This window comes from Myotis myotis, unplaced genomic scaffold (genome assembly GCF_014108235.1).
Source record: "Myotis myotis isolate mMyoMyo1 unplaced genomic scaffold, mMyoMyo1.p scaffold_m19_p_11, whole genome shotgun sequence".
Classification (NCBI taxonomy): domain Eukaryota; kingdom Metazoa; phylum Chordata; class Mammalia; order Chiroptera; family Vespertilionidae; genus Myotis; species Myotis myotis.
This window is the reverse complement of record NW_023416315.1, coordinates 12,103,679-12,116,097: the sequence shown is the minus strand read 5'-3', so window position 1 is coordinate 12,116,097 and position 12,419 is coordinate 12,103,679. Positions and strand designations below refer to the sequence as shown.

The window sequence follows — 12,419 nt, the reverse complement described above, 5'->3', positions numbered from 1 at the left end:
CAGAATTGTAAAAGACGGCTGGTCGGACGCACACTTTCTATTCTCTCCTAACCTGCACTAAAACCATAGTGAAAGGAGTTCAAAGGCATAAACCTACAAGGATCCAGTGTACACGAGAAGAGACAGCATCAACTTTTTGGGAGCTGTGAAATGGAAGAACAAGAGGTCCTGACATAGTAGACCTGATGAAGAATGATTTATCTTTCCTCAGGGGGGAAAGTCAAGAGCAAAGTCCATTTAAACTGCCAAGTAATCGTGGCTCAGGATTGGGTGGCACCAGCTCCTTCTGGTGGCAAGGGGGTGGGGGTGGGGGGTTACGTGTTCACATAAGAAGAGCTGGTTGAAAACTGTTTGAGCAGCAGTTAGATTCCTAGATGTTCCTCTCTTTCTCCAGACTGCTGGGCAATGCCCTTCCTCACCCCAGCAGGAAACAGTGTCCTCTTTGAAGAGAATAAAGCAGAGGGTCTGTTTAATGAACAGAGGAGTTAAGTGAATGGTTTGTGCATACTAATTGCAGAACTTCTTCCTCAACCCACAATGACAACAACCAGTCCCTTACTTCCAGGCAGAAGACTAGACAAGTGTTTTTTCTAGGGAGACTCAAGACACTGACATGGTGTTGATCGGAGGTTCCCCCAACAGATTTCCTGACAACTCACCCTACAGGTAGGATATCTCACTCACTCACTCAGAGCTTCCAAACAGCTCTCAAGGCCTCCACTTTTAAATATGAGCAGGCAAGCAAACATGAGGATATGAAAAAATAGAGACTAAAAAACAACCGGGAAAACCTGTGATACAAATAGAAAGTATGCAGGAAGTAGAAAAGTACATTAAAAAATAACAGCAACTAAACTCTTAATGTCTGCAGAGAAGTCATGGATTCCTATTTTACTATACCTGTGAAATCAGAAATCAAAGTAACATTTTTTTTCCAGAAAATAAAAAGTCCTTAGGAAACATTGAAGGCGGGGCACCAATACCCAGTACAGTGCCTTAAAATAGACCCTCAACAATGAGCTAGGTTCAGAAAGAAGGTTCTATATGTTCCCAGAGAGAACACACAACACAAAAAGGTTAAGGGATCCAAATGAATTCAGATTTCTCAAAAGGAGATAGAAGACAATGAAGAATACTTTCAAATTTATGAGGGAAAAATGTTTGCAACCAGGTAATCTATGCTCACTCAAGTTATAGACCAAGTATGCCTGAAGAATAGACATTTTCAGGCTTGCAAGTTTTCAAAAAATGTTACCGCCCTACACTGTCCTTACGGAGCTGGTAGATAGAGGATGTGCTCCACCTAAAGGATGAGTAAGCCAGAAAGAAAAAGACGGGGGCCCAGGATAGAGGAATCCACAGGATGAGGTAAAGGGAAACTTCTCACTGTGAAGCAACTCAGACAACTCTGGGAGAGGCGTTTTCAAGAGGATGAAGCTAATATGCAAATGAACATATTATACAAAATGAAAGTATTGGAAGGGAACTTTGATGATGCCGGAGGAGAGTTTGTACTTAGTGATAAATATCAGTGGTCATAGAAAACTAAGCAAATATCACAAGGTAAACAAACAAACAAGAGACAAGACTCAAAAGAACATCCCCCCCCACACACACACATACACACCACACCACACACACACACACACAAGTCCAGGAAATAAAAATTAATAGTAACTTGCCACATAGCTCCATTATGAACAGAAAACAGAATTATAATAATGTGAATACTCATTATTTATCTAACCAAAATGATTACCTTGTATCAGGAGATGGAGAAATGGGGAGCGTGCAGAGGTGTTGCAGGGGTGGGAACACAGAAAAGAGAACTACATCCTCATCTCACATAGTAAGAAAACTGAAACATGACACAGAACTGCATGGACATTATTTAGAGATATGGGCATACATATCAGAGAATCATTTGAAAGTGGTTGCCCTTAGGACAGGAAAAAGCAGGAAGGGGCTTACAATGGCTACATATTTTATTCGCCCACAGGGAACTATTTGATTCCTTAAATTATAACAGTGATACAATGAAAATTTTAAAAAAGAAAGCAGTATTGCTGAGTTAGGTATTTTATTTTATTTTTCTGGTAATACTGGTCACATTAAAGAGCTGTTTATAATACATTATGAGCTTTTGGAAAGGGAATAAAAAGCCATGTTAAGTTTTCTTTATATTGGCCCTCAGCTCATATTAGCATTCCCATTTGTTCCTAATGTAATCATGTTAACATTATGTTAACATATGACTTTGCCTTTTCCAGACTCTAATTAAGATTTTCAGTAAGTATGCTGGTGGGACTATCTCATTCACCCTTGATAAACACCTTTCCTATTTGATTATAATTCCACTTATTAATTCCTTCTGGCTTTTGTCTTCCAAACAATTCTTGATTTCTATTACATGAATGAAGTTTGAACTGGTCCAGCAAATGGTTTACAAGGTCCAGGTGTAAGATAAATTGGCAAACTAAATAGAAAAGAAGACAACCATTGGGTAGAAAGCAGTGATCAAGGTTACCACAGCAGATCTGTTTATTAGAAGGACTACGCTATGAATTTTCTTCCAATTTATTTTAAGTATTTTTAGGCACCCACTCTACACTAAGCAGTATGATAATAACAGCCAACAGTCCAGTACTCACTGTGTGCAAGGTTCTAATTATTCCACCCACTCCTCATTTAATTATTGCAGAATGCTATGAGGTAAATACCCAATGTGCAGACAAGGAAAATGAGGTGTGGAGAAAACAATTATGTTTCCTGAATTTCTTAGGAAATGGCGGAACAGAAGATGAAACCTATAGAGGAGACCACAAAAGCAAAGAAGAGAAAGAAATGAATGAATTAGTGAGGACTTTACTATAGTCTAGAAAGTTCTGCCACTGTATTTAGTTATCACAACAATGTTATGAGTGATTATTGTTTCCTTATACGTATGAGAGAAGTTAGGAGACTTGCAACAGAATTACAGAGATAAGAATCAAGAAACTTATTTCTCCAGGGAGTTAACAGAGCAACAGGGACTGACATAACTACAGATGATAATCAAATGAGTAGCAGAAGTAACAGTTTAGTAAGATCTCCAAGGGAAGAACATTCATGCTAAGAGATGTGCTGGTGAGACTTCCCAGGCTTGATGTGTCCATTTGGATAGACAAAGAGGAGGGGTGAGCAGCATTGTTCCTGGTTATTGTTCTTGGCTGTACTTGCAACTTTTTCTCTTTTTGTAAATGTTTATTATTTTACAAAATATTGGCTTTCCTGTTCAGACACACACAAAAAATCATTTCTATATTCCCCTCTTTTTATAGAAATTTCAAAGCAGGGACAAATGCCTAAGCTTAGAAAAGGATAAGGCATGTGTATGGAAAAGCAGAATATGGGCACTCAATAGGAGGGAGGTTGCTTTTTTGAGGTTAGACAAAAGGAATGAGGGGGTAAATATTGGGAAATGAAGGGATGAAAGGAAAGAAAATTTTAAATATATTTATATTGCCCAGCTGGTGTGGTTCAGTGGTTGAGAGTTCACCTATGAACCAGGAGGTCACAGTTTGATTCACAGTCAAGGCACATGCAGGTTTCAGACTTAACCCCCAGTGTGGGGTGTGCAGGAGGCAGCCAATCAATGAGATTCTCTTTTATTATTCATGTTTCTATCTCTCCCTCCCCCTTCCTCTCTAAAATCAACTTAAAAAATGTATTTTAAAAAATTTAAAGACTGAGCCAGACCAGCCTGGCAGGAAAGAAAACTTAGAGTTCAGAAAAGAAAGTGAAATTCTTTGATGAGAGTCTTTTCAGAGAGGACTTGGATTCCAAGGCTTTGAGGCCCAGCCCACTGACCTGTATGGTCTTGGCGAGATTTTCATGAATAAGATGCTGCTGCCACTCTTCTTTAAAATAATAATTTCAGAGGTGTCGGTGAGAAGAAAGGTTTCTCTCAGCCAAGACTTTTTAAGATGGTAATTACAAATATTTGTGTTTTTATTGATTTTAGAGAGAGAGGAAGGGAGAGAAACATCGAAACCACCAATCAGTTCAACTGGCTGCCTCCTGCATGCCCCCTCCTGGAGATGGAGTCTGCACCCAGGCGAGGCATGTGCCCTGAACAGAATCAAACCAGTGACCTTTTGATGTGAAGGACGACACTCAAGACACTCAATCGAGCTACATCGGCCCAGGGCTCAGCCGAGACTTCTGCAGTTCCTTCAGCTCAGTGGCACATCGTCTCTGTCTAAGGAAGTATTGCTACTGCTTAGCACCTGGGATTAGCTCAATGGTGACAGCAATACGGGTTCCATCTACTTGGAAATAATTGCCTTTACATCTTGTGACATCTTCCATGGACTCTGCAGTGAAAATCAATTATAATCCCTTTTGGTGGGAGAAACTAAATTAGAAAGAAAAATGATTAGAAACAGAAGGCAGCTTGACGCTTGTGTTGCCAGATTTGTTCAACATGTGATTCAAAAGCCGTGGATAAGTTTTCCTGGCCGTTCTCCCAACTAACAACCTTTAGCTTACTTAAAAGCCAAAATCCGTGACTCAAAAGAGCGTGCTAGAAAGAAATTTTGACAGATAAAATTAGCTATTTCTGTCAGAATCGAATAACATATATACATACACTCATGTACCTTTTTTTGAAGTGAAGTTCAAAATATATCAAGATCTCACTCAAACTGCTCCCCAATGCTCCAAAATTCAACCATAATAGTTAACTTATTATTATTATTTTTATAGCTAAGATTTTTCAAATGCTTACTACGTGCCAGGCATTACACTTAAATCTAACACCAGTAATATGAGTTAGGTACTTATTATCACATACTCTTAATATTTGTACATGATGAAATTGAATCAAAGGGATGCTAAATAGCTTCCCAAGGTCAAAAAGATAGAAAATGACAGAGCCAGGCCTGAAACTCAGACAAGATGACTACTACGCTCTTGATAAAGTCCTTACCTTGAAGGAGTTTATACCCTAATACAGTAGTGGATTCAGACAAGTACCCTTCAGGTTGGTAAGTATACATAATGAAAGTGCTAAGGATCTACTAGGAAGACCATCTAACCTTGCCTTTGGCTGTCAAGGTCAATGAAAGGGGCAGCTAAACCAAAGCAGAAGCTCAGGATGGGGAAAGGGGGCAAGAGTTCCAGCGATAACAGGGAGCTCGGTCCCACGGGTGCTTGGAAGGAGAGGACTAATGCAATGGAGAGCCACTTTGGAAGACTTGAAGCTAAGGAGACGTGGTTTGCATTTCCTAAACTGGTCGTGGCTGGTTTGGAGAATGGCTTGTGAATAAAGTAAAAAAAGAAGCAGGGACATTTGTTAAGAGGCTATGGCCTTGGGCGTAAGGTGTAAACCAAGGCAGCAGCAGTGGGAATGGACAGAAGCAGAGGCACTGGAGAGCTATTCACAGAGCAGACATGACAGAAGGATCAAAGGCAACGAAGAAGTCAGAATCAAGGCTGGATTCTACATTTCTGCCTTGGCCAGCTGGATGGATGAGATGCCATTCACCAAGAGGGGAAATCCAGGAAACAGGTTCAAGAATGTAATTGAGCCCTAGCCAGTTGCTCAATGGTTAGAGCATTGGCCCTCAGACTGAAAATATGCTTGGGTGAGGATTAACAAAAAACAAAAAAAAAATAATGTAATTGAAAGAACATAATTCCATTTTGACTGTATTGAGGTACTTATGCAACACACAAATACATAGGGGGGTCATTATTTTATAAAAGAATAACTCATGTGAGTTATTTTAATCACCTAGTTCTCCTAATGTATTTTTAAAAGTTTGACTCATAAAATGTTTCCAATAGAACTTTTTTTTTTTTTTTGCTTCTAGTTATCCACAACTATCAAGACATCCATGTACACATTTTATTTTTATCACTAGGACATTTTTAAATAATAGAAAAACTAACATATGGACCTAGTAAAATAATAAACTCGAACAGTACGAAATACTGTACAATAAAGTAGGTCTCCTCATTAATATGAACTTACGTTTAACTTAATAGCTATAAGATGGAGCCCAGCTGGAGTGGATCAGTTGGTTGAGCATCCGCCTGTGCACTGAAGGGCTACCAGTTTGATTCTGGGTCAGGGCACAGGCCTGAGTTTCGGGTTTCGTACCCAGCTGTATGGAAGGCAACCAATGGATGTTTCTCTCTCACATCAATGTTTCTCTGTCTCTCCCTTCCTCTCTCTAAGCGTGTCCTCAGGTGAGAATTTTTAAAAAAAGATATGATGGTTCCATATAGTAATATTATGTTTATGTACTTATTTCATTTTATATTATATAAGCAATTACATAAAATTATTTCATAACATACACACATGTATTTCTTTGCCCTATCAGCGGATAGGGCCTAGAAGCAATGGCATTCCAATAGCAAAGAGCATACCCGCATCTTGATTCCTAGCAAAATTCTCCAATAAAAGAAACAGGGTTCCTTGGAGAAATGGTTGATTCAAGGACTGGCACAGACAATATATAAAATAAGCCTGGAGCATCTTGTAGTGCCAGAAAGGAAGGAAGTGCACCCAGAACAAACAGCAAAACTGCCATACATTGATGAGGGCTGGTCACAAGGGCTCAGGAGCCAAACAAAGAAGCTCCCTAATGGCCAAAGCTAGAACGATTTGATCAACAAAATGAAATAGTATTGGGTCATGATGCAAAATATAAAATAAATACTCGTAATTTCATATGACCTAAATGATTGAACAAACAAATAAGTGGGGAGCAGGGGAGACAAATCTCTCTTGGAGAATTTCAAGTAACTTATGTAGATACTCTGCCCTCAAGGAGGTGGAGTTTAACGCCCCACTTTTCAAGTATGGGCTACATAGAGTGACTTCCTTCCGAAGAGTACAGTATAGAAAAGGGGGTGGGAGTTGGGGAGAGTCACTTTCTAGAGGAGAAACCTCACAAACACTACCTCAGCCAGAGGATCCAGGTCAACGTCGGCAATGATAAGTCATGCTGATCCTCTGCATCCCTCGTATGAGGTAATGGAAATGCCTCTGTGCTGTCCCTCCCAGAAACCCATAACGCTAGTTTAACTATGAGTAAAACCAGACACATTCTCATAAAGAAACATCCTAAAAAATATTTGGCCGGTACTTCTCAAAACTGTCATGATCATCAAAACAAAGGAAGTCTGAGAAATTGTCACAGCCGAGAGGAACCTAAGAAAATATGACAAGTAAATGTGATGTGGTATCCTGGAACGCAGGATACATTGATTGTACAACTTTTTAGGATCCGTAGTCCTCTCTTTCAGTCCTGATATTGACAATTTGTGACTTCTCCCTTAAAAAGGATAATGAGGGCATGTGAGGAACAACCTCTGCCAATAAATGTATTGAGAAGTGATATCAGGTAAAAACTAAGGAAATTGGAACAAACTGTTGACTTTAGTGAATAATCATGTATCACTGTTGTTGTTTATTAAATTGTGGCAAATATACCATACAAGTTTAAGATGCTCCTTAGTAGAGGAAACTGGGTATGAGGTATATGTGAATGGTTTGTACTATCTTCTCAATTTTTCTATGAAACTGCCCTAAAAATAAATTTTTTTACTTGTTTCCAGCAGAACCTAGTGTCTTGTGAATCTTTCCAGAAATACTTTATCTGTGGAGATAGTCTCCACTCACCCCTCCCTTTCCTCTCTGCTCTGTGCCTGAAGACTGGCTTTAAGGGCAATCAAGCGCCTTTGCTTGCAGGCTTCTTCCTGTGGAGTTTGGGCAATGGAGAACGGGGAAGTACCTACCAGCAGATCAGAGGTTGGAGGAAGAAAGCAGGGGTATTTATTTTCCCAGCTCCTTCCTGGAATTACCAGCAGTTCCATTCTTCTACTGAAGGGCACAGTTCCTGTTGGGCAGCCCTCTTCATCAGCACGCTGGGTTCTGGTAACAGCTCCCTCCCTCTGCCCCTCCTGCTAGGATTGCTGACAGCCCTCTTCTCTGATGTGAGGTGACTAGACAGCTGAAAGCTCCCTGCAGCTCGCCCTGAGGTGCTCCACCGTGCCTTGTTGGTTTTCGTTGGCCCTTTCCACACTTTTATAAAGAGTCTCTTCATTAACTTTATCTTGGTGTGTTATCTATTGTTTACTAGGACTCTGATTAATATAATACACAAATTCATATTCCCTTCTATATACAAATATGAGCATATTATACTATTATGCATATTGTTTTGCACCTTACCATTTTTTCATCTATAACAGACTTGAGGTTTCTTCCCATGTCCATATATGACAATTCACTTAGTTAGTATCCCATTTTCTATGGATATCATGTTTTCATGTATCATATAGAAAGAGAGTTAAAAGCTGAACTTAGCAGAGGGACCCTGAGGCCTGGGTAATAAGTAGTAAGATTACCCATGAGTAATAAAATTGACTAGAAGTTCTGAAATAGTGGTGAGGTGAACTGAGGTTGCTAAAACCCCAGATACTTTTACAGAAGTTAAGAGAATGGGCTTTGGAATCAAACTGCTTGGGTTCATATTCCAGCTCAGCCCTACTGTGTGACCTTGGGCAAATTACTTAACCTTTCTGTGTGCATGTCCTCATCTGTAGAATGGGAATAACAATATTCATCTCAAGGTAATACTTGTGCTCAAAGGTAGTTTAGTTTTCAAGTCAACTTTCAAGTCAGGCCCCACTGGGCAACATGGTACATCCCAGTGAATATGCTATGAGCCTCCATCTGGGTCTCTCTCCCCATTCCCGATCCTTCAGTTCTTTCTCCTGAGTTCCCCTCAGCTTCTTCTTTTACTCTTTCTTCTCTGCTTATCTCACCCATCTGTTCCATTGTGCATGATAGGTTTTTTTCTCTATTGAGATTTAAGATTCATTTTTAAATGAAGAATTAGACAGTAGATTCTAGGGGTAATTGTGTGTTTACTAATGTATAGTTCAATAGAAGAGGTACGGATGAATTTTAAAAGCATTTTCTTTAAAGCCAAGGAATTGTTAGCCAGCAAAAAGAGAAGACAAGCTGCCTCGAGTGACCTGCTGCTGCCTTCTACCAAAAGTGGTTAGTTTTCTTGCCTGAATCAACTTCTGCTCAGGTCCCCATGAGTCACCTTGACTGAGGAGAACTTTCTGAGTGTCTGACACCCCGAGTATCAGAAAAATAAGGTAACTAATTCCCCATGCAATAGTTAGAAACTATTGAATAAATTCTAAATACTAAGAATTTTCTTTTACAGGTGTCATTAAAAAGCATACTGTCCAATTTTATTCAGAGGATAAATTGTTCTTCAAAGAGTTTAAAGTATTTTTTATTTTTTCTCTTCACGTGAGTTCAAGCATTTTACAGAAGAAAAGGAGCCCCTTATCATCCTCCTGTGATGTCTCAAGGGCTAGTTGCTTCCCTTTTTAAGTTCTCCTGCTTCCACTCCCTAAATGCTTAGTTTTACTATTTTTTAGGTATATAATCACCTTTATTATAATTCATAAATATATTAGAAATGGATCTTAAAAACAACATCTAGGTTCTTGTGGACTGTGTTTTCTGTTCAGCTACACAATTAGAAAGCCAACTCTGAGGATGAGAAAGCCTAAGTATAATTTTAGTTCCTTTTTTTTGTCTCATACATTCTGAAACATTCTCTGGGCCTTCTAGGTCCAAGCACCACACTGTCTTAATAGACCTGCCCATGCTCAGGGCTTCCTGTAATTACTTTGACAAAAAGATGAGGCGGCTCCTCTCCTTTCCCCAAATGAAGTTATTTGGAATCTTGACTGAAAGCAAACACCAGGTACTCTAAGCAAAGGTCTTGCCCTAAAAGCTAAATGCCTGGTTTTAATGGCCACAAGCTCCTGAGGACTCCATGTTCGTTATCTCTGGATCTGACTTACCTGGATTTCAACCACCCTGCTTTCCTTTTTGTTTTTCAAGCCCATCAAGCTCTGTCCTGACTCAGAGCTTTTGCCTTTGCTGTTTTGTTTTCCAAGCAAATGAGTGGATTAAAATACTGTGGTACATCTACACAATGGAATACTACATGGCTGTAAAAAGAAAGAACTCTTACTATTCGAAACAGCATGGATGGACCTAGAGAGCATTGTGCTAAGTGAAATAAGCTAGTCAGAGAAGGATAAGCATATGTGATTTCACTTATTTGTGGAGTATAATGAACAACCTAAACTGATGAACAAAAATAGATCCAGAGACATAGAAACATTGAACAGACCATCAAATCTCAGAGGGAAGGCAGCTTAGGGCGAGGGGGGATAAGAGAGCAACCAAAGGACTTGTATGCATGCATATAAGTATAACAATGGACACAGACAGTAGGGAGATGAGGGCATGACTTTTTTTATGTAAAATAGCATTGTAAACATTGGAGCTTACCAATACTTTCAGCACTTCTTTCTGACCTAGACATTTGAGAGGACTTTGTCCACATCCTTGAAGTTAGGCATGACTATGGCACTTACTTTAGCCTCTGAAATATGAGTGAAAGTTACACATTGCTTCTGGATGGAAATATCTAAGAGAAGGCACACAATTCTCCTTGTTACCTTTTTTTTTTTTTTTTTTTTTTTTTTACTTTCTGTATTCCAGGTTATCATTTGTTGAGGTGTAGATGTCTAAGATAAAAGAGCCTGGAATGCTGAGCCATCATGTGGAAGAAAACTGCCCAGAGAGTCATTAGATCTACAGCAAACTCTGAGCAAGGAAGAAAATAGAAGAAAAAGTGCTGGAAGCTGGTCCATCCTTGCTGCTTGTCATAGTCGCTGCAGGGAAGAAACATCTGCACAGCATACGTTTCAAGGGACCTGGCATATATGGCATACTGTTCTTAATATGTTTGCTCCCCTTCTTGGCGCTATGTGTTTTAACCAAGGTCACCTCTCCCAGAAAGGTTGTTTCCCCAAGTAGGGATTTTTCCCTGAAGTTAGGGAGGGAATAAAACCCCTTAACTAAGTGCCAGGCGGGTAGTTAATCACTTTAACTATGAACAATCACGCTTAAGCTACATAATCTTTACTCCCTGGAATGGAGATAAGAAACGCCCTAACCTTTGGAATAGAAATTGACAGGATTAAAATCAACTGGTATAAATACAGATGTAACAAGACAATAAAACACAGAACTTGGAACCTTCTCCAGAACAGGGTGTCTTGGGAACTCACCTGGCTGGGGAGACTTCTGGAAGACTGCAACCACACATCAAGGCTTGATCCTTGAGCTGACGTCTTCCTATTTTTCCTGCTACGGAAAGCCCTGGATGTGCTCATTAGGTGAGTGCACGATTGCCCATTTGCACTATTCTAAAGAGAAACAGCGGCTGCGGTGGCCCCAGAGAAGAACGAGAGGGTGAGCGAGTGCTGTGCTCCCGGGCCGGCCTGGCCCCCTCTCCTCATCATCGCCAGCCCTCTGCCGCCTTTCTCCGCTTCTGCCTGTTCTCCTCTCCCCCCCAAGTGGAGGCCCCCTCCGGGGCGGGCAGGACCAGGAGTGAATTCCCCTAACTCCTTCACCCTCTCCCTGTACCTGGCCCCCTTGTGAGGAGAAGGCCCGGCCCTGTCCAGCCCGCGTCGTGTGTGAGGACCACCCGGGCCAGCCCACAGTTGTCTTGGGCCTGGTCCAGCTCGGCTGGTGTGTGAGGACTGGAGCCCCGGCCAGGCGCCGCCACCGCCACCGCCACAATGGCCAGCTCCCAGAAGGCCCTGATGCTGGAGCTCAAGTCCCTGCAGGAGGAGCCGGTGGAGGGTTCCCGGATCACCCTGGTGGATGAGTCCGACCTCTACAACTGGGAGGTTGCCATCTTCGGACCCCCCAACACCCTCTACGAAGGCGGCTACTTCAAGGCGCATATTAAATTTCCTATTGACTACCCATATTCACCACCTACCTTCAGATTCTTGACCAAAATGTGGCACCCCAACATTTATGAGAGTGGACATGTATGCATTTCAATTCTTCATCCACCCGTAGATGCCCCACAGAGTGGTCAACTGAACTCCGAAAGGTGGAATCCTACTCAGAATGTCAGGACTATCCTGTTAAGTGTCATCTCATTGCTTAATGAGCCCAACATCTTCTCCGCAGCCAATGCGGATGCTTCAGTTATGTTCAGGAAATGGAGGGACAGTAAAGGAAAAGACAAAGAATATGCTGAAATCATTAGAAAACAGGTTTCAGCCACTAAAGCCGAAGCAGAAAAGGATGGAGTGAAAGTACCCACGACCCTGGCAGAATATTGCATCAAAACGAAAGTGCCTTCCAATGACAACAGCTCAGATTGGCTTTATGACGACTTGTACGACCTTGACATTGAGGATGAAGAGGAGGACGAGGAGGAAGATGCTGACTGTGATGACCATGATGATTCTGGGAATGAGGAGTCGTGACCTGCTCCTTCGAAGCCCCTGTACTGCCCTGC

The 12,419-nt window shown here is 41.1% G+C and overlaps 1 protein-coding gene across 1 annotated transcript; it reads left to right on the top strand.

Moving 5' to 3' along the window:
- The first annotated feature begins 11,213 nt into the window (after positions 1–11,213).
- LOC118665992 (ubiquitin-conjugating enzyme E2 R2-like) lies at positions 11,214–12,419 on the top strand. Its single transcript, XM_036327522.1, has one exon. The coding sequence runs from the start codon at positions 11,683–11,685 to the stop codon at positions 12,385–12,387; it is 705 nt and encodes a 234-aa protein (XP_036183415.1). The 5' UTR covers positions 11,214–11,682; the 3' UTR covers positions 12,388–12,419.

Excerpts from the sequence above, each read along its gene's own strand:
- LOC118665992 (XM_036327522.1), top strand. The coding sequence starts at position 11,683 with ATGGCCAGCTCCCAGAAGGCCCTGATGCTGGAGCTCAAGTCCCTGCAG.